The 25253-nt window shown below is 41.6% G+C and overlaps 2 protein-coding genes across 4 annotated transcripts in view; one reads left to right on the top strand and one right to left on the bottom strand.

Annotated features, from left to right (window-relative positions):
• The window catches only part of LOC108922323 (unconventional myosin-Ib-like), a 28270-nt gene extending 18837 nt beyond the window's left edge, over nucleotides 1–9433 (bottom strand). The window contains exons 1-7 of one of the 3 annotated variants that reach the window (XM_029255103.1): nucleotides 8952–9433; nucleotides 5977–6120; nucleotides 4440–4555; nucleotides 4124–4218; nucleotides 2584–2688; nucleotides 1311–1357; nucleotides 747–810 (exon numbers count right to left, since the gene is read on the bottom strand). In XM_029255103.1, the coding sequence (XP_029110936.1) occupies nucleotides 747–810; nucleotides 1311–1357; nucleotides 2584–2688; nucleotides 4124–4218; nucleotides 4440–4555; nucleotides 5977–6111 (562 nt within the window). In that variant the 5' untranslated portion in view covers nucleotides 6112–6120; nucleotides 8952–9433. Of the gene's footprint in view, nucleotides 1–746; nucleotides 811–1310; nucleotides 1358–2583; nucleotides 2689–4123; nucleotides 4219–4439; nucleotides 4556–5976; nucleotides 6121–8245; nucleotides 8340–8951 lie in introns of those variants that run through there. The other 2 variants (XM_029255100.1, XM_018732395.2) reach the window with 2 other exon arrangements.
• Nucleotides 9434–17806: 8373 nt separating this feature from the next.
• The window catches only part of abca12 (ATP-binding cassette, sub-family A (ABC1), member 12), a 52641-nt gene continuing 45194 nt past the window's right edge, over nucleotides 17807–25253 (top strand). Inside the window, exons 1-8 of the mRNA XM_018732341.2 lie at nucleotides 17807–17945; nucleotides 18526–18594; nucleotides 18840–18933; nucleotides 20404–20563; nucleotides 22325–22452; nucleotides 22788–22864; nucleotides 23373–23552; nucleotides 24899–25092. Of these exons, the coding sequence (XP_018587857.2) occupies nucleotides 18526–18594; nucleotides 18840–18933; nucleotides 20404–20563; nucleotides 22325–22452; nucleotides 22788–22864; nucleotides 23373–23552; nucleotides 24899–25092 (902 nt within the window). The 5' untranslated portion in view covers nucleotides 17807–17945. The remainder of the gene's footprint in view (nucleotides 17946–18525; nucleotides 18595–18839; nucleotides 18934–20403; nucleotides 20564–22324; nucleotides 22453–22787; nucleotides 22865–23372; nucleotides 23553–24898; nucleotides 25093–25253) is intronic.

Here is a 25253-nt window from a genome sequence, read left to right as displayed (position 1 = left end):
GCCAGAAACGTTTTATCAGTGCTTACCCTACTTTATGTGATGAGGTGGAAGGTTGCACTGCTAAAACACTGTGAAAAACATGGTTAGGGAGGGAACAAAAGTGGTTACCTTCATCTGTGCCTTTGAACATGTAAACTCTGCACACGATGAGCTATAATTCAACCTACTCCTGAACAGAGCTGTGAGGCACCTGTGTTACTCACTCTGCCATTTACATTGATTAATTTAGCTTATGGTTATTGTAAAGAACTTACGGTGACAAACTACTTACAATTATTTGCCCACTTATACAACCAGGTAATTTTCACTTAAGCAATTTAAGGTATGTGCCTTGCTCAGAGATATGACAGAGGGAGCGGGATTCAAACCTGCAACCTCTAAGTCGAAAAGCAGTGGCCCTATCCATGATGCCAATTGCTGCCCCCTCCTCCCCCCACCACTGTCATGCTTCCTCATGACAAAACCTGCTACAGAAGTGCAAAATGAGAACAATAGCTTCATAGGTGTGGGTACTGAGTGGAACAAAGTCCTCCCCAGAGTTGAAGAGAATCAGTATCCTGGACACGGTTTTAATAGTAACACTGGGAGTGTTTCTGCAATAGTTTCCAAAAATTGTACTAAAGGAAGACAGTGTAGTAGGATGATACTGTCTCTGCTGCACCACTGAAAGGAAATATGTCAATACTTTCTTAAATAACCACTTTCTAAAACAAGTGTAAACTATTGCATAGGTGTTGCATACTCACAGTTGCTAATGACTCCACCCAAAGGGTCTCCCTTGAAGTCAAACTCAATGTCCATGTACTTTCCCTGTGAAGAAAATGAAGCAAGAGTTAATTAAATATTTCTGGATCAACAGACATATAACATGGAGCAGTTCTGTAGGTGAGTGTGGCTTTTTTGTTTTTCTTGTACTTCTTTCTCCGATTTTACACCACATTTAAATAGAGAAGTGCTGAAGCCTAACTGAACATTCCATTACCATGAAACTCTACAAAATATGCTTTTTAAAATGGTATAAAAACTGTAAGACTTCAGAGGCAAGGATCACTGACAATATCATCAAAAAACAAATCACTATCCTGGAAAATTATATTCTTTTCCAGCTTCATGAATATTTTCCGGTGAAATATTAGACCACTGGGACAGTATTCAGTAGATACAGGAAGAAGTCTATAAGCTAACAGTAAAAAGCAAGCCAGGTTTCACAGGCCCTCAACAATAAAGTAACACCTGCCACATACTGAATACAGCAGGGGCTGGTAAGAAAGAGAAGGAAAATAAAATAACTTTCAGGAATGAACACTCACAAATCGAGATGAGTTATCGTTTCTCACTGTTTTTGCATTCCCAAAGGCTGCAGGAAAAGGAAATGAGTAAATTAGTACCAGTTATGGGAATCCATTTTTAAATTTTTTGCAGGAAGCAAAGACATTCACGTATTTAACCAATCGGTGCAACTGAAAATTAGTCCAAGTACTAAACAAATTTCAATTGCAACAGAAAAAATGACTGCGAGAGGCAACAAAAAAGAAACAAGACAAATTGCAGTTTTAATCATAAAGACTCTTTTGCTTTGCCAGTTGACTTAGCTGTGAAAAGTACGCAAACCAATTTTCTACATTTATTGTCTTTTTTTTTTTCTTTTATCCCTACTTATGTGTCACTGAATGGGCTGAATTGTTCAGTGTTCTGTGTCACTTTCCTGAGTAGAGTATTTTATAAGAATGAATGGAAGTGAATGGAAATAGCAACCATTATTAACATTAAAATCAGGGCAGCGTAAAGTCTTTCGTTCTCTTCATCACTTCATCACACAGCTTTGAGTAACAGCTGGTTAAGCTATTTATGAGGCACCCCATGCAGGACTGATCTCTGACCTGCTCTGCCATGAGTAACTGGGGACACTGAATGGGACAATTAAAGCCAGGTAGCAGCCAGGGGAGGGGGGGGGGGGAGCAGAGCAGGAAGAGCAATTTGTCTCCAGCCTCTGTTGAGAACAATTCTTATCATAAAAGACAGCAAAGTGCATTTCCCACTGTTTAGATCAAATTGTCAAATTGTAAGTAATGCGTCATAGAAAATGAAAAATTGTTATCAAGTTTGTCTGACTGAGTTGTATCAGCGAAAATCACAGTAAAGTGAACATTCCAGAAAAATCTGTTTGGTTCCCTATAAGGTAAGTAAACTTGGTCCTGCTAAGCCTAAAGACCATATATGAATAAGGCGGAGTAAGAACTCTAAATCCATAGTGCATCCATGCAAGTTGCCAAGTCAGAGCCGACCCATAGCAACCACTCGCATGGTGTCCAGAGCAAGTCAAGGGAGGAACAGAACTGGGTTGCCAGGTCCTTCCTCTGTATGGTGGAGGAGGCAAACACAGGGAGGAAGACAAGACCACTGCACACCCCAAGCAGGACTCAAACTCCAGACCCGCCACACAGCAAGGCACCAGCCAAACCTGCTGCACCACCGTGCCCTCAAGTCCATAGTACAAGGACCTTAATTTACAAAGTAATACCAATGACAGCAGGAAGGTCTGCAGACTTTATCTTGTATGTGTGCAAGAGTGATGCTACATACCCTCCAACACAGGATTGGACTGCAGCAGCTGCTCCTTCACCTTATTCACTTCCTGGCCTTTCCCACACACGGCGGCCACATACGACATTACCAGCTTGCTGGCCTCTGGAACACATTATGTAAAGAAACAAACACACTTGGATCTCAGCAATACTCCTCTAGACTGGGTGGGAGGTTACAGCCCCTCACATCCCTCCCATTACACATCCACATCCATATGGAGTAAACAACCTTGTCTCTTTATTCTACTAGCACCAACAAAGAGGTTGTGGTGACAATAGTACAGAAACTTGCACTCAGGTAAAGCCTTGCTTTGTGTACTTGTGTCTAAAGTAACCATGACAGACCCTGAGGACATGCTTTGACAAATGTTTCAACTGATTTTACAATAGGTTTCAGATTAGTAGTCAAGAAGAAAAGCCTGATACCACAGATATAGTTTGCAATATTGATTTGCGCAACTGAATTAATACTTAACAATTGTCTGTACATGTTCCAAGAAAAACTTCATAGGTCTGCAGACAGTTATATAGTGGTTAGTTTTGTAACAAACTAATACACACACACACACACACACACACACACACACACATTTTCAGAACCGCTTGTCCCTTACGGGGTCACGGGGAACCGGAGCCTAACCCGGCAACACAGGGCGTAAGGCCAGAGGGGGAAGGGGACACACCCAGGACGGGACGCCAGTCCGCCGCAAGGCACCCCAAGCGGGACTTGAACCCCAGACCCACCGGAGAGCAGGACTGCAGTCCAACCCACTGCGCTACTGCACCCCCAACAAACTAATAATGACTCCCAATGGCATTACTGAGGAGTCATGATACTGAAAGCCAAGCAAGGGAGGTGCAAGATTCTGAACAATATACAGCTTCACTTCATTAACGCTGAACATTGTAGCAATGTTTTATGATCACTAAACTCTGAACTAAAACCATAAAATACACTGGAGCTGATAATGTTCCCAGGATACTAAGTGGCCAGTACTGTGGTAGATAGAACAACTAGTCTACATCTTGTTCCTGAAGTGAACCACACAAAGTGAAAGCTAGTATGAAATACAGTATAATCAGGGCATTACTGCCACAGCTGTGACCTCATTAAAGGAAAAAGGGGATTCAGGTGAAGTAGTTTAAAGTCCAGCAGTACAGTATAAGCTAAAGTCTGTTGTTTCTGCCTGTGCCAGCTTGTTCACACTTACACATCAAGCATGCAGAACTGCTGCCTTCACTTTCAAACGCCAACAAAATCTAATTCAAAACTCTCTCTATAAAGTCAGAGCTGCTGTGAGCAGCATGAAATCCAAGCTTAAAACCCACGTCATATTAACATCTTTACTTTTTATATCTTTCCTTCTCATTTATCTTTACTAGTTTCACGTTATAAGATTTTATGCACCATCTAGGAATTGTCAAGGGTCATGCTGGCTTCATCTTACAATTTTGATAATATTCTATTCATTTTATAGTATTATTCTTCCACAAGGTTACTTTAAGACAAAATACTCCACAAGACTAGATTTCAGCACCTGTCTTTCCTGCTCCGCTCTCGCCAGTGATGAGGATGCATTGGTCTTTGTCTTGGTCCCTCAGTGACCGGTAGGCCTCATCCGCCAAGGCATAGCTGAAACACGGGACAAGAGCAAATTATTTCAGTCACATCCTTGGAGTGCCTAAACCCCCATAAACACAGGGAGAGCATGCAAACTCCACACAGTGAGAGACTTAAACTCACATCTGATACCACAGCTCATTTGCTATGAGGCAGTAGCACTGGCCATTGTCCCATCCAATGTAGGATCCAGACACAGCCCCGGATTTTTGCTCAGGGCCAAAAGAACTCACATGTGAGGGTTGAGCTCATAGAAGTTTCTGTTGCGATATTCCTCCACCTTGTCAGCTGTGTAGATTGGCAACGATTGGTAGGGGTTTATGGAGATCACCACAGTGCCAATGTAGGTCTGCAGAGAAAAGTGCAGATGCAATGTCAGCCAACTAAAGCTTGATGGCAAATGCCTGTTAGAGCACACCGAATCACTTCCCACCTACAAAGATGAAAGTTCATTCCTGCTACAAACACGGTAGTTAATAGTTAAAAAATGTGAGAACTAATTAAGTCCACAAAGAAAAACCACCACCAGTTACAAATACAGCTGCATAATGAGGAGTTTGGGAAAGTCTAGATGCAAGTTCAGAGGTATTGCATGATGTGGTGGGTCTCAAAAATCTAGAAACATATCTGGAATCTCAGAGGGTGGAAAATCACACCTATTAGTGATAGTAAGCAACAAACACATAATAAAGCCAACAACAAAATAAACAAACAGCAATAGCAATAACTACAATAATGTTTTATTCAAATAATAAAAGTAAAATATATGCCCTGAGAAAAGCAAGAATGGGGAGTATTACGGCCTGGAATCAAGCGACACAGGGACAACAAGGCCAAAAAGACAAAACAAAATTAAGCAGCCCCACCAAGGAGGCTCCTGTACTAACAAGTTTGCTATTTTCCATCTAACCCTCCACTGCCCAACCCTCACGGAAGCCTCTTTGCCATCTTGCCCATCAGCTACAGCAGTGCAAAATACAGGAAGGGTGGAGAAATGAGGAAGGAAGAAGCAGAAGGTGTCAAGACCCAGCAATAACATCATATCCTTGTTGTGTCTCCACTCATCTGTGTTTAAGGAAGAGCTGTGTAGTCTCCAACACACCTGCAATTACTACTCTCACTTCTTCCTGATGGTTAGAAGGAAAGGTGTCACAGAAAGACACATCTTGCATTTAAGGTCTCTGTGGGTGTCACAGACAGTTGAGGCAATGTAAACTGATTTACAACTGGAGATGTGTATATATGCATGGTCGTCATGTGTGAAACCAATGGCCTAGATGGTGTGGAAATGCAGCAGAGCTGTTATAGTTGGACTAGGGCAGAAAGTCAAACAACATGCTGAAAAGTAGGAAATTATCTGACATCTTTGTCCAAGGCATCTTGTGCAGTGTTTTATGAAAAGCTTTAAAAACTTTATAGTGTTTTACCCATTTATCCAGCATGATAAGAAGTTTGAGTACTACAGACACACAGACACACACACACACACACACACACACTCTGAACCGCTTGTCCCATACGGGGTCGTGGGGAACCGGAGCCTAACCCGGCAACTTGGGGCGTAAGGCCGGAGGGGGAGGGGACACACCTAGGACAGGACGCCAGTCCGTTGCAAGGCACCCCAAGTGGGACTCGAACCCCAGACCTACCGCAGAGCAGGACCCGGTCCAACCCACTGCACCCCCCCAGTACTACAGTTATTAAAATCTTATTCATATTTTTGTTTAAACTGTTTCAACTAAATTCTGTGAGGGAAGAAAGGTTTCTCACATATATTTCATCATGGTCAAAGCGGTTCTTCAGGTTCTGAATGAAGGAGTTTTCGCTTAGGGGCTCCAGTAGCACCATGTCCCCCACTCCTATCATGTTGTCCAGAAGAGATGTCTTCACTTCGCTTTTGGACATGTTACCTCTCTGAAAGATAGGCAAAGATAAAGATAAATACACAGACACAAAATGATCGTTTTAAATTTCTTCAAAGACTTGTAACTCAATCATTTGTAGCACAACAAGCATGTGGGAAAAAGTAGGGCTCCTTATTTCTCATATAGCCTTTGAATTCTGGACTCAGACAAAGTGAGAACCAGAGCCTTTCAAGACTATGATATAATGCTTCAGTGGTGGTGGAAAAAGGAAGCTATGATCTAAACATCCAAACATACATAGTGCTTTTAAAGGTTTTCTTCGTTAAACTATAATTTCTTACAATTCCTCTTATGACACTAACAGTCCCTGTTATTTTCATTTTATTGATACTATAAAAAATAACATTAACACCAAAACAATATTCCGGGCAAAATTCTAAGGTAACAGAGGAGACAAGATGAGAAAGAGGTCTTATTCTGATCTGGCTGCAGATGAAGGAAACAACGTCCCACCCTTTGTTGTACTATCCGTTTCGCAAAGGTTATGAGCCTGTGGACATTTACAGCAGGCTCAACAAGCACTCTGCTCTCCTTGACCGCTTAGGCCCTTCCCATCAATAAATATATAAATTACTATCTGATTCAAAAACCTAGATAAGAGCTTTTTATGAGCAGTCATTCTCCATTTGTTTGTCATAAAGTGTACCTATAATGTAAAAAGTCATCAGAGTTACACCGCGTATCTCTACACTGCTTGTCAGACTTTGTTCTGTTTCAGCCACCTTTTGCAACTGCCCTTGTGTGGGGTAAAAAAAGACTATTCCTGATTATCTTTCTGATAGGAGACAGCCAGAAAGCATGCAAGACAATATTAAAAGCCTGAAGAGTCCATTTCCAACATGCAGAAGTCAGTCAGATTGAGAAGTTTATTTAACATTTGCTGTTATTTTTACAGTGTCCACATGTACACACTGGGGGAAAAATAAAAAGTTTGGTTTGAATCCTGCTGAAACTTGCCTGTTCTAAGTATTATATGTTTAGCTGCATGCATTTCTGACCACTGTTTCCTTGATACTTACATTGGAGATGGTAGGGGTATAACTAGATCAGTCCATTTGGAATGATTATGGCTTCAAAAGATAACATTTTCTGCTCTGATGACAGCAGCACTGCCTGCATATATCTCAGAAAGTAACATAATTCAGTGATGCATGTATTATATGCCGCATATTAAGCAGGGTCATGGGTCTGCAGCCTACCCAGGAGACAGGGGACAGAGGACTAGCAGTAGAACACAGAGTGGATGCCAGTCCATCACAGGGTAACCACACACAGTTGCACACACTATGGGTAATTCAGAGTCACTTGAGCCTCACTATGTAGAAGTGCAAAATGTTGTCAGTGTTTCTGTTATAAATATTGTCACTTCTACTTTATTACTATGACTTAGATTAAGATCACATTTTAGGAGCCATTCATGCAGAAATCCAGATAATTCCAATGGATCACATTTTTTTTTTCTCTCACAGCTGGAGTGCTTCTTAAAAGTATGTGAACCCCTTTGTGTCCCTTAGTTTTACCACAAAATTGTTATTTAATCAGAGCCAGTCTTTCTCATGTGATATGATTGCATACGTTGGTTTAGAGGAAACTCTGTGTGGAGCAGGAAAACAGGGGTAGTGCAGGTGCAAAGCTAAGCAAACTCTAAGTTGGTGTACATTTCAGAGAAAAATGTGATTTCCACACCTGATTGCACTTATCTACTTAGTTTATCCTCCACTGCCGTCTCGCTACAAAACCACAGAGAGCTCCGACCCAATCCAGCATTCAGTTATCTCACATTTTAGCCACTGCACTGGGACTGTAAACTGAGACAAACTGCACCTTCTGTCTTTGTCAGTTTACACACCCACAAACTCGCATTATTATATAAGCCTCAAAAACAATAAGTACTGTTGCTTACACAAGAGTTGTGACAAACGGATGAAATAATCTGCCATATTTCATGTCTCCATTTCTCACTTTAATCATGAAATTCCAGGATCACACATCCTGCAGGTCGTTCTTGATTGCAACCCATTTAAAACCACAGGGACCATTATGTCACCCACTTTTACAGTGTGACAGTAAATGGTCGAAGGGCTTATTTTCCTGCTGGTGTGTACTTTACTCACCAGTAGTAGCTCTCTGGCCAGATGATCAACAGAACAATAAAAATTCTGTTTTAAAAATTATGTCTCCACATCCGTGTGTGTCTGCCAATGTGGAAAACTGTGGGTACGAGAAATTATTAAAAAGGTATGAGAAGCTGTATTATTAATCGTAGTGATAAGTACAATGCTCCTCAATCAATACACTTTCAAGTTTCATCAAAGCAGCATCCAAGTTTACCCATTTTCACCCACTGTACCATATTACTGTTTGAACCTGAAAGTGCCTGCATTCCAAATGCACTTTAAGATGCAAGTTTCAGTGAAGAATTAAGTGAAGAAAAGAAGGAATACAGGCGCTTCTGACCACACTCGACATACGCACTTTTTCTTACTGTGACAATGTGTGACAAAAGATGGGCTTCAAAGAGAATCTCACACACACTACGGGATAGTTTAAACTTAAAGGAGTTACTTGGAATGTACTGAATTTCTGAAGCCGACTGAACTGGACAGTTAAGGTGAAATCAAGTGTGTGAAAGATGAGCGGATACAAAACACACTGCAGGGAGTTTACATTTACAGTAAAATTCACAGTTACATTTAGAGTAACATTTATTTAGAGTTAGATTTTACATTTATATTTATTCATTTAACGGACGCCTTTTCTCAAGCCACGCACATCTCACAGAAAACACAATGCTTCCATCACGAACGAACACACACTTACCTGCTCCACACACACCTGTGTGTGTGATCTGGTGATGAGATTGAGAAGAAAAGAGAGAGAGAGAGAAGATGAGAGAAGCGTCTCCGCCACCAGTTCCTGGAGCTCCGCGGTGTCCGACGTGTCGGCTGCGTGTCGGAAGCCCGCGTATGACTGATAGGGAGGGGCCTGCAGTGACCGGGACCGGGACCTGGACCGGCACCGTGAGCGGCGATGCAGCGGCACGTAGCGAAGGAAATGCGCCCTCGCGCGGCTCCCCTCACGTAGCGAAGGAAAGGCGCCCTCGCGCGGCCCTTCTCACGTAGCGAAGGAAATGCGCCCTCGCGCGGCTCCCCTCACGTAGCGAAGGAAATGCGCCCTCGCGCGGCTCCCCTCACGTAGCGAAGGAAGGGCGCCCTCGCGCGGCTCCTCTCTCATTGAGTCAGTGTGTGAAGGCGCACAGTTCGGAGTAGACGTTCACAGCGCGCCGCTCTGTCACTTCCAACGAAATAAGAGCAAATTCCTTCACTTCGTAATGTGACACACGGCTTCGGAGAAAATATCTACAAATTCGCTTTCCGTTCTTTTATTTGTTCCCGCCAAAGAAATACTTTAATGTGCCCGATCAGAGGCTGAGTAACGGGACATTACTCCGAAATTTCAATAATAAAATGTTAAAATGTATCTGCCAGAGTGGGTTGGACCGGGTCCTGCTCTCCAATGGGTCTGGGGTTCGAGTCCCGCTTGGGGTGCCTTGCGACGGACTGGCGTCCCGTCCTGGGTGTGTCCCCTCCCCCTCCAGCCTTACGCCCTCTGTTACCGGGTAGGCTCCGGTTCCCCGTGACCCTGTATGGGACAAGCGGTTCCGAAAATGTGTGTGTGTATCTGACAGATTTATGATTGTAAAATACTGTAGCACGGAGGTTAGGAAAACCTTTTGTTATTTATTTTGCTTGCCTGCTTGCTTGTTTGTTACTTTATGGCTACGGCTCCGTTGTGGTGGAATGAGCTCCCCCTCTCAGAACTGCTGAAACTCTGTCTACATTTAAGAAGGGTCTGAAAACTCACCTTTTTCGGACTCACTTTACCCAAGAGCTCTCAAGCTCATGTATGGTGTAAATGTTCATGCAGCGTGACTTTATGATCATGCTCAGATAAACCTTTACACAGTTGCTACTCCTGTATTGTATGTAAATGTTTGTGCAGCTTTAAAAAAAAAAAAAAATGTGAGAAGGTGATCAGGATTAGTCTGTCCTGAGTTTTGTGCACCTGCTCGAGCGATGAACATCGGTGCATAAACTAGTGGAAAGAAACAAACTAGGTTTACCTAAGAATCACACGTGTGCAACTATGTCTCTCTCTTTCTCCTAATAATGTAATGTACAAATTGTATTTTCTCTGAGATGTACGTCACTTTGGAGAAAAGCGTCTGCTAAATGAATAAATGTAAATTTAAATGTACTTAGGTGACGTGGGTTATTCTTCTTGATTTGAAAGGTGGATGGACAGCTGCCTCTGAAGGGCACCTCAGTAAGTATTTTAAAAACTATAATATTTTACACTTCTTCTGTCTATTGATGTATCTGCATCTTAATTCATTGGCTTGATCATGTAATTCTATGATGAATTGTGTCTGTCCATCCATCCATTCATAACTGATCAAACGGACTTTCTGTTAAATTACATCTGTTTGCATAATGCCACCATTAGATCTCCTAAGATTGTATTCCATACGCACACTATCCTGACAAGCATATATGTGAATCAGGTATTTCAAAACTGTAAGCAATGTGTTGATTGCATAACTGTTGATTACTTAAGTGGCCTGCACACACGTACTGTATCTCCAATCTGCATCTCTCACTGTTGGCTTTCTTGTAGCTGCCCGCACCAAAGTTCAACATTGGTGACTCTGTTTAAGGCCATCAGCAGATCTGCTGCTTGACGCCTACAGACCCTGATCACTCCCTAGACTGCTATGTTCCTCCTACTCTGAACACTTGGTGCTCCCATATATGAGACTCAAAATTAAAAGCCTGAAGGTTTTCTGTTCTGTCCACATCGTACAAAGATCCTGGACCAGGCCATGGTGATATTGATCCCTGACTTCTGGAACTCTGTCTTACCTGGCCTTTCAACATGTGCCATAAAGCCTGTTCAGCTTATCTAGACTGCTGCGGTATGAGTTATGTTTGTCTTGTGAATGGGTTTTCATGTATCTCCCTTCCCTCATTTTTCTGTGGCAGCCAAAGATCAAGACTCTGATTATCTCTAACAAAACCATCAAACAACCCACCCAGATACCAACAAGACATGATGATTCCCTTTCTTTGAGAGCATTTCATTCCACCACCTCTGGCTGTCTGGTGGTCCAACTCATGAAAGGTCCAAAATCAAAAGTTTGCAGGGTTTTGGTTTTGATTCTGAGCAGGAATGAGTTTCCGCCTTCCCTCAGAGCTGCTGAATCCCTCTTAGTGCTCAGAAAGAGTCTCAAAACACATCTCTTTCAGAGCCATTCTATTTCTTGTTTCCTACAGACTCATCTCTGTAGGCAACACCTTATATGTATTTTCAAAAATTATGGCATCAAACAAACTAACTGTCTGTTGACAATTGCGTGTCTGCATCTAAAGCCTGCTTGCCTGTGTATTGAACCTTTGTTTACTCACCACTGTGTGTTGCTTTGGTATCTGTAAAATGAATAGATTTAAGTGTAATAGAAAATGTAGACGATACAGCCAAATTCACTTTTATCTATCCGGTGATATAGTCCTTAGTTCGCCTTGTTAGGGTTTTTTTCTGGATTTGAAAATGTAAATTGTCAGAAACAGGTGCTTATACAGAAAAGAAAAATAAAATGGGAAGTAAGGATAGCACTGCGAAAGAGGTTTCTGTTAGTATTACTTCTCTGTTTTCAGTGAAGAAAAGTAGAAAAGCAGATGACTTGCTGCTGATGGAAAGCAGTTGTCATGACCCACAGAGAAAAAAACCTCTAGTGACCAGAGGAGGCGCTACTCAGTTCCATTGGTCCAGACCGGATCATCTGTTCACAATTTGTTAATCAGTCAGTATAAAAGGAGCAAACAATCCTTCAGTGTAGTTAATGGGCCATCTAGTGGGATTTAGTGAACTTTAGTTACTGGTTTCCTAGGTCTTGTTCCACAGCTGTTTCTGTTCCAGTGCCGAGTACTTGTCCTGTCTACTCCTGTCCCTCGTGCTCCAGTCCAGGTCCGGAGTGCCACACCCCTGTATTCCAGTTCCACCTGAAAGAGACGAAATATTTACTGTATGTAGGAGGAGGTAAATGTACTATAAGACTGAAAGAATTAAATGGCATGCAAGTGTCACGTGGTTGGGTGTAGCGCTCATGTCACAACATTATGGCAGAAACCTTCAATGAAAGAAAAATGGAGAAACTTCCTTTTCACCAGCAGTGGAAAAGACACCTATATTAAGAAATTCTTGGTTTATTTCTGGAATTTGTCCTGTGTATTTATTTACTGTCTTGTGATATGTTCAGTGTTGTACCATGGTCTCCGAAGAAACGACATTTCGTTCCACTGTATGCAAGCTGTAGAGGAATGACAATAAAAACAAGATTCTAGGTTTTAACTAAATCCACCTGGTCAGCAAAAGTGTTGTATCAAAACTCAGTTTGCAACAAATATGTTCTTTTTGATGAATATACAACTGGTTTGTTTTTTTAATCCCTTCCCAGGTTTCTGAATAATGAATACATTTGTTTTAAGAATTCAGCTATTGATTCTTTAGCTCATATTATTCCAGTGCAATTTCACTTGAAAATGAATCAGGTTCAAGACCAGGGCCATATCTAGAGGGGTGGTACTGTCCTCCCCTGAAATGATTGCCCCCCCCCCCCCCGCAAGACCATTGGGCCAAAGTACTGTCAATCTGGCAATGGTCAACATCACTGGATCAGAGCGCTGTCCGTCACTGCCTGATTTGCAATGCGAAATCACAGTACCGCATTTTTCAAAAAGGAAAAGAGACACGAGTCGATTATAGACCACATCTCTGTTAATGGTATGAACACACTCAATTATATATCTTGAAAGATGTGGTGGGGGGGTGTGGTGATGTGGTGGTGCAGCAGGTTTAGCCTGGGCCTGCTCTCTGGTGGGTCTGGGGTTTGAGTCCTGCTTGGGGTGCCTTGTGATGGACTGGCATCTCATTCTGGGTGTGTGTGTCCCCCACCCTCCAGCCTTATGCCCTGTGTTGCCGGGTTAGGCTCTGGTTTGCTGTGACCCCGCTCGGGACAAGCAGTTTTAGCAGTGTGTTTGTGTAAAATATATGGACTGGGGTGTTGTTCTCTGCAGCAATACTATGCATATGTGAACTTCAGATCACAGTGACAGTACTGGAACTCGATTGTCTTAGTAAAGACGACTTGGGTATAACCGCTGCAAGCTCCCAGAGTCCCATTCTTAGCTAACGTCCCGTCCTTCCGTCCATCCGTCCGTCTATCCACGGGTCTCCCAGACTGGTTCTTATTACCCCCCGTGCCACCTCATTTTAAAAATGCTGGAATAGCCCCTGCTCAGGAGTACAACTATTTACGGCTTGTAGCACTTGAAAACGTTGCCTGTTTCTGTTGTCATCTTATTTTCAATTCAATAAGTTTTTTCAGTGCAGAGATATGGTGGTCTGGAGCATTTCTGAGAGTGTTGGGGCACAAAGTAAGGTAAACCCATGGCAGGACACCCGTTCACGCACCCATGTTACAGGCCATTTGTCACTGATTCACCTGAAATATGTATTTGGGCTGTGGGAGGAAACCCACTTAGTTCAACCGTATGTTTCTTGGAGCCGTGAAAATATAGTTCCATTTAGTCCATGAATAAATAGAAAATATAAAAAAATACTGCAGTGTAAAAGGACAAAGATTAGCAGAATGGGAAAAAGGTTTTTATTTTTTCTCGCGCATTTTCCCACAACCAAAAAATTGACATTGGTAATAAATACAGAATGTGTATAATCTCACCGTCTGCTATATGCACAAATGTAAAGTGTGTCAGTGTAAATTCATCTGTTTGGAGAGATTTGTTGCGCAACTTCAATTTGCTGAAAACAAATTATATGACACACATCCCATGACATTATCTCATTCATATTTCACAGCTCACAATCCCAGCTGGCACGTCATGGAAAATATCTTTTTCTGCATGTTCCTGTAAAGACTGGTTTGACACACCTGCGGTCTGGATTGAAAAAACGAAATGTTTGTTAAGATGCTGCGCGTTCACTCATCGATATTTCAATCATGCTGATAAATGCGTACAACAGTAACAAAAACGTAGTAACCATTTTTTCCCAAAAAGTCCACTGCTCCGTTGAATAATACGGACCTATATACTTATGATGAAAATTTTGTATGAAAGGAAAATCCAAAAATATTTAGAAGTCAGTCTAAAATGCGTTGCAATTGCAGCTGAAACCAATACTAATGCGAGACAGCAGCGCTACTCGCTATGCCGCCCAGTTTATTCACTGCTTGATCTAGTCAGGGTCCGAATGGTCCGGAGCCCATTCCGGAATCACTGGGCGTAAGGTTCTTTATTTTCGAGCGTCTTTTCTCTTTGTATTTAACAAAATCCACCTTTTTCCCTAGTTTGCTAGTCTTGATTCAAAGAAGATGTTAAATGCAGCAACACCACATAATGATAATAATAGTAATGACGGGACAGCTGGTAGCGCAGTGGTTAGAGCTGCTGCCTTTGGACCCAGAGGTTCGATTCCCCCCTCCGGCTGTAGTACCCTTGAGGTAAATATCTACATTTTCCCAGTAAAAAAAGACCCAATTGTATAAATGGGTAAATAATTTAAAACACCTTGATATTGTCAGTCACAAATGATAGAAATAGTAGCTGTTATGAATTATACTGATTTATAGTGAGGTGGCATAAGGCTGTGAATCACCCAAAGTCATCTTCTCAGAAATTCCGAATGTATGTGTGCTCTTTCATCATGGCTCCTGGGGAAACTGGTGTGACCGCATTGCGGCATTGCCTTCCAATGCGTAGGCATGTGCAAGTGTGTAGGTAGGTACGATTATCTATCAGTTCGGCACGAACTCTCTGAAAACATTGGACTTTGTTCATGTGGAACCTACACGTGAATGTCTAACTCTTCCTACGTTTCGATTTTGCAGTCCGCCCAAGTAAATGCATTTGTGCATAATTTATTGATAATTCATAACAGGGGATGTATATTATAGGGCGTATATAATAATAGCATGAATAAATGATAAATGAGCAGTTTACCGCAACAGAAACACTCTGTTTCCTGTTCCAACATTATTGCACCATCACAAGTTAAACAGTTGACTCACTCATATACCGCTTGTCCAGTTCAGGGTCATGATGGTGTGGAGCCTATGAGACAATCACTGTGCGCTAGTAGGAGGTAGAAGAGGTGCACGGAGGGTGGGACACCAGTCGATCCCAGCGTAGCCTCTCAGACACATGTTCATTTCCTAAGGGCTGTGGGAGGCAACCGGAGCAGCCAGAGGAAACCAAGCGGAACAGTGGAGATCACGCAAATGTTACAGGTCTCATGTGCTAGTCGCCGTGCTTGAGAGGAGGTGGAGACACTGTTTTACCAGCCACCTCAGCTTCTCTAACAATCATTAACAGCACTATTTATATTTCAGAACAATCTTTCACCACCATTAGGACCCAGCATTGAAAGTTGCCTGTAATAATGGTCTTCCCTCAAATTACAAACAATAAGAAAACAAAAGTATCCACATTACGGTTTACAACATCTGAAAAAGTGACAGAGAAGCTGATAAACCGATCAGTATTGATGTGAAAAACAAGTAAAACATTTTCCCAAACTGAGAGGAAACATCCGCATGACAGATTTTAATTTTTTTTCCCACTTTATTAGATACCATAAGAATAAAAATAAAATCTTTCAGTATTTCACATCACAAAACACAATCACAAAATAACATCCAAACACACACATTTTCTGAACCGCTTGTCCCATACATTTCATCATAAAAACATTTCTCAACAAAAACATGACAGATCGTGGACCAGTTAATATTTCCCTTTGGGTCTCTATAGATACATTTAATTCATGATGTTTATCATGATCCTTATTTCACCATGTGATGGTGGGACTTACAGTATGTTTTGTCGGGCACAAGCCGCTGTTTGACTGGGGAAAAGAGAAGAGACACTGATTTAATGGCCACCTCCGCTCCTCCTTAATGATGAGAACAGTGTCATAGTGGATATTATGGGCTTTTTCCCCAGCGTGCGGCCCTACTGGACCTCGTCTGGCCAGGTAACATCCAAATTGTTCCGAGAATGAATGTATTAATTCATAATAAAGTAAAGATAAAAGACAGGGAAAAGATAATTATAGCAAATAACTTTTTTCTTGACCACATTTCTTGGGTGTCACACAAGCTCCACACACACACTATCAGATTTCACGATAAACTACGCCGGTAAAGCGCGGATTTTGTGTTCTTGTGGATTTACTTCACTGTCCGTTATGAGTTATTTCAAACGCTAGACCCACTGCACATCCTTTAGGTGGATGATGTTTTTTTTTTTTGTTTTTTCCCCAAATAATACATGAACCATAAGGTGCCCTTTGTCATCATCTACACTTAATTATTAAAATAAATTTACATTTAGCATTTGCATTTATTTAGGAGACGCTTTTCTGCAAAGCGACTTGAACTCTGTGTAGTGTTTTCAGCAAACACACCTTATATTCACCAAAGTGATTTACACTGCTAGATACACTACCTACACTGGGTCACTCATCCATACATCACACACACACACACATTTTCAGAACCGCTTGTCCCATACGGGGTCACGGGGAACCGGAGCCTACCCGGGAACACAGGGGCGTAAGGCCGGAGGGGGAGGGGACACACCCAGGACGGGACGCCAGTCCATCACAAGGCACCCCAAGCGGGACTTGAACCCCAGACCCACCTGACAGCAGGATTGTGGTCCAACCCACTGCGCCACCGCACCCCCTATATGTCCATACATCAAATTACCATAAATTAATTACTCTTGTGGAGGTTAATACTAGTGCTATATGACATCACTGGTAATGTTCTTTAATAACATTATCCCTCTTAAAACACTGTAACGACCCCCGGTACCGAAAGCGATCCGTTAGAGCGGGAACGCGTGTTTATTGTAAATAGTCGCAAATGAAGGGAACTGTGGGAAATGTAAAATAGCTGTAAAGGACTATAGGAGCGAGTGTCTGTAGGGGTGTATACGACTGTCTTGGGGTTGAGGTGCTTGAAGGAAAAGGGTCCACGGTCAACTCAACGTCTTCAAAATCCACCAACGCAACGGTCGTAATTACTGTGTTCTTGTGTCCTTCCTTTCGGACCCAACCACGGCACCCAGAGCGGCGCGCGCTGCCCCACTAAGAGTCAGTAATCTAATACAGAGGCTGAAGGTGCTGCGGCTCGTCCCACGCAGGCAGGGTCACGGCAAGCCGGAACCTAACACGGCAACGCAGGGCGCAAGGCTAGAGAGGGGAGGAGACACACCCAGGGCGGGACGCTAGTCCGTCACAGGGCACCGCAAGTAGGACTCGAACTCCAGACCCACCAGAGACCCGGGCCCGGCCAAACTCGCTGTGCCACCGCGACCCCCGTAATCTCCTCGTTGGCCCTTATTTATCTATGCAGTTCTCCGGAAGTTTCGAATTAGTGCACGCGCAACGACGTTGATGTTTATTGCAGTCTCGTGTGAGAAAGTGGTGCCGTGATACACTTGCGGGAAGGAGCGACACGCCCACAGCTTTCGCGTCGCCGCCTTCGCGTAACTCGAATAAACCGGCGGTAAGAACGGAACGGTGCGGGACAAACTCGAGTCACTTGGAGGCAGGCAGCGAAGTCTGAGAACCTACATCTATATTAAATATTGTTTTCTTTTCTCTTTCTTGTGTGGTTTTTTGGAGGGGGAGAGGGCTGTTGTACGGAGCTCCGGCGCACTAGCGCTTAAAGTAAGTCGCGTCGGGGGTCGAATGGTTTCCTTTTTTCGAGGACAAATCCAAAGAGTAACGAACACAACTTTCTGTACCGATCCTGTGTCTCAACTTCTACAGGTGTACAGAACTACGTGTCGTTCTGGCTCTTACTAATAATTATTACAATTATTATAACCCGCCTATAATGTTCTCTGTCATTCACCGCCGATACATTTCTCCTTCAATGGACTGTGGAGAAAATATAATATTATATATGAACAAGTTCATCTTTCCGGAAAAAGGACGGTTGTATTTCGTACCCCAACAGTTCAGTTCACAATCAGGAAGAGAAGCGGGGAAAATGTTTTCATGTTAAAAGTTGACCGGACATCTTTCTCAAATATCAAATTACCTGTTTCTCACATCTAATGAGGTCACATTGTTCAAAAGAAAAAAAAAAAAAAATCCTAAAGAATTAAGCCCTTGCTATTCCATTATTGAGACATATTTCTTAATTATTTTACACATTAGTGTACGTGGTCAGACTTGAGTTTTTTTTTTTTTGTTGTTTTTTCTTTCTTTTTTTCTGTCTCACTTTTGTCTTTATTCTCTACAGATGGCATCATTTCTACATCAGCTGCGACTTCTGCTGTGGAAAAACGCGCTGAGTGCCTATAGACAGCCAGTAAGTAAGGAATAAGAGCTGAAGTTTGTGCTCAAACACACTCCATAAATAATTATTAATAAATCCCCTAAGCGACACACTGCATTTAAATGATGCTTTATGGTTAATAAATTACTTTCCTTTGCTGGGATTTACATCAGATTTTTTTTTTGTATTGTTTTCAAACTGGCTACGGCGCACTGGTGCCAAAACTATTTTAAAATGTTGCAGGAAAACATGTTATAACTTTACTTTTTTGCTTTCAGGTATGGTCACTGGCCCTTGTAATATGGCCCTTAGTAATATTTATCATTCTGGCTGTAACCAGATCACAGTTCCCTCCTCAGCTCAAAGGCTCATGTAAGTATTATTGGAAAGTACTTTCTTTATCTGAGAAATTACTCATATTTGTGCATTTTTCCACAGTCCTCAGGTTAAGCAACAGAGTGTTTCATGTTGGCGGCACTCCAACTTTTGTGTGTGGAATCAGTCCTTTTATATTTTGCAAAGGTAAAATTTTTCAGTGAAGGAAAAACAGATTGAAAAAGTGTATATTACAATAAGACTATGCAGTTGGGTAGGTCTTCCATTCATCCAGTCATTCTTTTTTTCTTTGTTTTTATACAATAGCCCAGATTAATTATATAAATTCATGACTTGAGAGATTTTTCTTTCTCCATGAGACAATACTGGGGGGGGGGGGGTGATGTTGCAGTGGGTTGGACTGGGTCCTGCTCTCCGGTGGGTCTGGGGTTCAAGTCCCCCTTGGGGTGCCCTGCGACAGACTGGTGTCCCATCCTGGGTGTGTCCCCTCCCCTTCCAGCCTTACGCCCTGTGTTGCTGGGTTAGGCTCCGGCTCCCTGTGTCCCTGTATGGGACAAGTGGTTCAGATGGTGTGTGTGTGTGTGTGCATTAGACAATACAACCTTAAAATTAACAATTCATCTTACGATCAATATTTTTTTTTTGGTCTTTTTTGGTTATGTAAATTTTCCTTTAATATTCATAGTTGAATGGGTGGCGCAGTGGGTTGGACCACAGTCCTGCTCTTCAGTGGGTCTGGGGTTCGAGTCCTGCGCGGGGTGCCTTGTGACGGACTGGCGTCCCGTCCTGGGTATGTCCCCTCCCCCTCCAGCCTTACGCCCTGAGTTGCCGGGTTAGGCTCCGGTTCCCCGTGACCCCCGTATGGGACAAGCGGTTCTGAAAATGTGTGTGTGTGTGTGTGTGTATTCACAGTTGAACCAAAGAGGTAGGCAACCTGGCTGTTTGAAGGGTCATTGGCCTTGCAGTATACCCAGCTCTTAGGAAGCAATATTACTCACTTTTTAAAGGGTTGCTGTCATGCAGGATTGGTTAGAAAATGGGAAAATTGCCTAGTTATGCAAGAGACAGTTGCCATTTGAAATAAATGGACCTCTTTTGTCTTGAACTGTATAAATGACGTGCTGTATAGACTGTACAAACATACCTAAACGCACAGAGAGGAAACTTGGATTGAGTGAAGAGAGGGAAACAGAGCAGGTCCTTCGTATTGTTCCGAACTTGTTCAGCAGCAGACATATCACAAAGCCTGAACACACTCCCAAAGTAACTAAATACAGTAAAAGGAGATAGGGTGTGTGTGTGTGTGTGTGTGTGTGTGTGCGCAAAGCTGTGAATATTTCTACCTTTTTTTGATTACTTACTAAGACATCTGCTATGTTTCACTTAGAAGGGGCTACGTTGTTTCAAGGTTTGTAATAATAATAATAATAATAATAATGTTTTCCATTGTTGTTTTTACATTTGCATGTTTTCCTTTCCTTTTTAAATCTCCCTCTGCCTCTACAGGCTATGTGGCCCCCAGAAACCTTCCCAGTGCAGGACTTTTCCCCTTCCTGCAGACCCTCATGTGCAGCACTGACAGCTCTTGTAGCAACCATTCATACACGGTGGCGTCACGGTTAGCGAATCCCCCGCACTTATCCTGGGGTCAGGCTGATGCTGAGAGGTATAATAGTCTTTGAACTCATCGTTGATCTTGAATGTCATCACTGCCTGAATCCTCACGCGCCACTTAACATATCACATATGACTTGTGAATCAACTGCTGTCCTGTATGATGGCTACACAGCTAAACATTTCATTACTAAGAGATGTGAGTTCTTTTCAAGACACTGTAGTGTAGAAATGCAGACAAAATTACTTGTTTACTACATACTTAGAGTTTTTTGTCAAAGATTTTTTTTTTTTACATTCTGAAACTGATATGAAGGGGGGCACGGTGGCACAGCGGGTTTGGCCTGTGCCTGCTGGGTCTGGGGTTCGAGTCCTGCTTGGGGTGCCTTGCAACGGACTGGCGTCCCATCCTGGATGTGTCCCTTGTGCCCTGTGTTGCCGGGTTAGGCTCTGATTCGCCACAACCCCGCTTGGGACAAGTGGTGTCGGGCTGTGTGTGTGTGTGTAAAACTGATATGTCCTATTTTTTTAATGGGGTAATAAGGTGTAGCTTTGTATCTGTCTATTGCAAAGAGTTAATTTAGTGTACTTTTCTATTTTATTATTGGCAACGTGGTATTAGACACGTTAGACAGGTTTGATATCTTTACTAATGTTGTACTGACCTTTAGTTACCTCTCATCTCACTCATTCTGTTTAGGTGTGACTGTCGCTTCTTACACATCGATTTAATAAGACTGAAAGAAAGTCCTTTCTCTGAAGCTATTATTATAATTAATTTGTCAAACGGACACCAGTAATTGTAGTCTTGTGTTGTGCAAGTGCTGTTCGTAACTATCGCTAATTAATTATAATTCATTTTCGTTAAGTGACTACACTTCTGCATATGGATCCTTAGACATAAGTTGAGGATTGTCAAGGCAAACATTCTAAAGACATTTTTCTATTAAACTTGATGCCACAGAATTTGAAACAATGCACTTGGTGTAGGTGTGTGTATCAATGACTAAAACTTGTACTCCTTCTTATCATCATTGCAGCATCTGGCTTATCCTCTTTTCATTGCTTGTTTTGTCACTATCACGTTTTCTCAGAAAATCCATCTGTATAGGCTTTTAGAAAGTCTTTAAACCTGTTTGTTCATTACAAACTGAGTGACTCCTGTGGAATGTTTTCAGAACCTCTTACCAAGTACGTTGTGATTTTGTCATTCGCATGCCAAAACTCGTCTTGTGAAAACATTGAAATTGCAAAGGCAAAACATATTTGTCAATACAAGCTAACACTATCCATTAATGGATTTACTTATACACACTTATTTTTCTCATCATTGTTTTGCTATTCGTTTTCATACATATTATGTTTATTATAATGTGATGTAATCTGAAAATGTCAAAATACAAATGCATTACTTTGCATTTAACAAATATTTTAAAAATAAATATCTTTAATGCTGATGTTTCATGATCTTGAGTAACAAAACACATGGATTTCAAGTTTTACCCTCTTACTCATATTAACTGCTTGTCCAAGTTTGGTTCATGGTGGTCCAAAATTTTTTCCCCAGAGACTGAGGGTACACTCTAGATGGTCCAGTCCTTCTCATTCAGTAATTCAGATTTTATTGGATGGTAAAATATGTCACTTTTTCTTAAAGGGTGTGCTTTCTGAAAGTGTTCTCCATTGTTTGGTATAATTTTGCTTTTGTTCAAAGTTAATTTTTCTATTTCTCCATCACATTTTAAAGTTTCTTGAAAAGAGATGATGTATATTTCTCTACCTGTCCTCACATATCAATGTTTGCACATCTTAGGTTGTCGCTGCTGCCCCTGGGGACTTTAGCCCCCAGAAACCTTCAGAAAAGCTATCTGGCAGACTTGGCGCTTGAAGTGAATGCCACTGAACAACCCCAACTCCTGGAGCTCTGGGACAGGATGCTGAGTATGCCCCCTTTTCATTACTTCTTTCTTTAAGAAAGGATTTCTGGAAGGAAAGTTGTAACAAAATATGGAAGTACATCCCAGCTAATACCTCTAGAGATAACTCTCACATCTCTCATGTGTCTTTTTTTTTTTTTTGTATTTGTAAGTTAACCAAAAACACTTACGCTTTGTGAATGTTTGTCTTTTAAACATTACGCTCAGCAAAAAAAACACAGGCCTTATTAAATTGTAGAATAATAAATAATTTGCAGTCTTGGTGTATAGCAACTTTGCCAACTTTTTATATTTTAATGCTACATTTGCTTAATGAAATAATTTTTGTTCCACGTTAAGATTCCAGCAGTCAAGGCACATTCAACTTGTCCTCCTCTGCAATGAACACAATGAACACCACAAATTTTTCAGATCAGGTAGGTGAAGTATAGGGCTTTCACTTTTCACCCGCCACCTTTTTGTCTACAGTGAAACATGTTCATTAAGGTTGTGCCACTTGTTTGGGTAGCTTTTTCAGTGAAGTATATAGTCAAGTTTAATCCTTAGATATTTAATCTTCTCAGCTTTTTGCTTACAAACCTCTCTTTTTTAACCATGTGAATGCAAACTATGATTAATAGATTTAATTTCCTTAACAGCATATGTAAACTCTAACTGGAATGAATCATCTCTCAAAATATTTGTCTTTGTTGATACTAGAAATTATTAATAGGTTGCCACTTCTGAAGTACATTGTAAAATTATGAGAAATAACATCAGTTATGTATATTATATAATTTACAAATTCTATTTACTTTATAGAATTCTGTTTACTCACTGGAATTTATGTAAAATTATACAAAGTATTCCCTTGTTTTGTAATATTTAACTTATATTCATAACCCCTAAACGAGAATTAGAATAAATTCAGTGCTCTCTCTGCAGAAGGTTTTAAATGCAATGATGGACCCTGTGAGCATACTGAAGAAGTCTTTGTGTGAGGTGTCCTTCTCTCTCATCAACGTCTCGGCCCAGACTTCCGTGGATCCCCTTACCTTTGGCCTAAATGCCTTCTGCAAATCCAATGACACACTGCTGGAGGTCTCCTTACTCACCCTGAACCAGGTAGAACAATTCCGCATAGCTGAACTCCAATGACATGTCTGTGTTTCCTAATAATCTATTCTGACATACAGGTTCATGTGTTCCTCAAAACTGATCGAATACCAAAAATCCAGATAAATAAATTACTTACCTTTATGGCGGAAAAATGCCAATTTGTCTATCCCAAGTGTGCCACAAAATTGCCCTAAAGGATGCCTAATAGGAAAATTTTATGAAGTTATGGTTTTTTTGATATCTTAGAAAATAATTTCTATTTTTTTCCATCACGTCCACAAAGTGTTTTTGAATCACACATGTCCTCAAATTTTTTTAAATGACTTGAATGTCTGTGGCGCTTTCCTGAAGCTCACATGCAACTGTACAAAAAAACTCCTTCACCATTTTATATTTGTATTTTTTTTAAGTTGAAATAGAGGTAAGAGCTATAAATTTTTCTTTTATCTTATTATATTAACTCATTTTCCCCCAAGTTTATATTATAAATAATAGATTTAAGTTTTTTTTTTTCTTTACTCAGTGAGTGTTGCTAATGATGATGGCGTTAGGATCCACCACAGAGCATATATTCTGGCTCTAACATTTGTGGAAATTTCATTTAGGAAAAGCCTAGTGTATATAAAATAAAAACAATGATAAACACGCACACACACACATTGACTGAAGTCGCTTGTCCCGAGCAGGGTCGCAGCTAGCCGGAGCCTAACCCAGCAACGCAGGGCGCCTCCCTCCAGTGATAAACTGTGATTTCCAAAAGTATAGTTATTGTGATAGTGTACATGGACTGGCTTGAGAAAGACAACGGCTAAATTACCTATTTAAATATTGTAAATTAATATTAAACACAGGTGTGGAGGGTACGGTGGCACAGCAGGGTATGGCCGGGTCCTGCTCTCTGGGGGTCTGCAGTTCGAGTCCTGCTTGGGGTGCCTTGTGACGGACTGTCGTCCCATCCTGAGTGTGTCCCCTTCCCCTCCAGCCTTGAGCCCTGTGTTGCTGGGTTAGGCTCCAGTTTGCCACAACCCCTCTTGGAACAAGTGGCTTCAGACTGTGTGTGTGTATTAAACACAGTCTCTCTTACAGCTGCTTGGTACAATTTTCAGACCAAATGTCGCAGGTACAGATGGATACAGCAGAACGTATAAATTACAATCGGGACTCATTAGTAGTATCAATAACTTCATACAAGATACATGAAAAACCGGATATTGGGAGACCAAAATAACAGTGAATGAGTGTATTCTGTTCTATACAACTCATAACTACAATGCTTCCTAACGCTGTGACAAAGAACACACATTTTCCTCAACATCGTGATGCTGAAATGTGAATATGCTGCTGGACTGCAGGTGATCATGGAGCGGCTCTTAAAAAATCCAATGGAGATGCTGAAGACTATTGGGGAGGCTGTGTTAGTGTTCGACCAGCTCCAGCTGAAGCAGCCATTGTGGGACACCCTTCTGGGTTTGCCGAACCTCTTCCTGGCCTCCAGTACAGAAGAAATGCTACTGGAATTGGATGTACTGCTCAAGAACATCAAGAGGTGAGAGAAGGAAAAATTCCAGGTCCAATCTTTTACAATGCCAAAAAACGCAAATAAATAGAACAAAAGAGTGAAGGTGTTAAGTTTCACTCCTTGATTCAGTTATTTTAGTGTCCACAGTCTTCTCACAAGACATGAAAAAATATTTCTAATAGTAATGA

Source organism: Scleropages formosus, chromosome 1 (assembly GCF_900964775.1).
Source record: "Scleropages formosus chromosome 1, fSclFor1.1, whole genome shotgun sequence".
Classification (NCBI taxonomy): domain Eukaryota; kingdom Metazoa; phylum Chordata; class Actinopteri; order Osteoglossiformes; family Osteoglossidae; genus Scleropages; species Scleropages formosus.
This window is presented reverse-complemented; position numbering and strand designations above follow the sequence as displayed.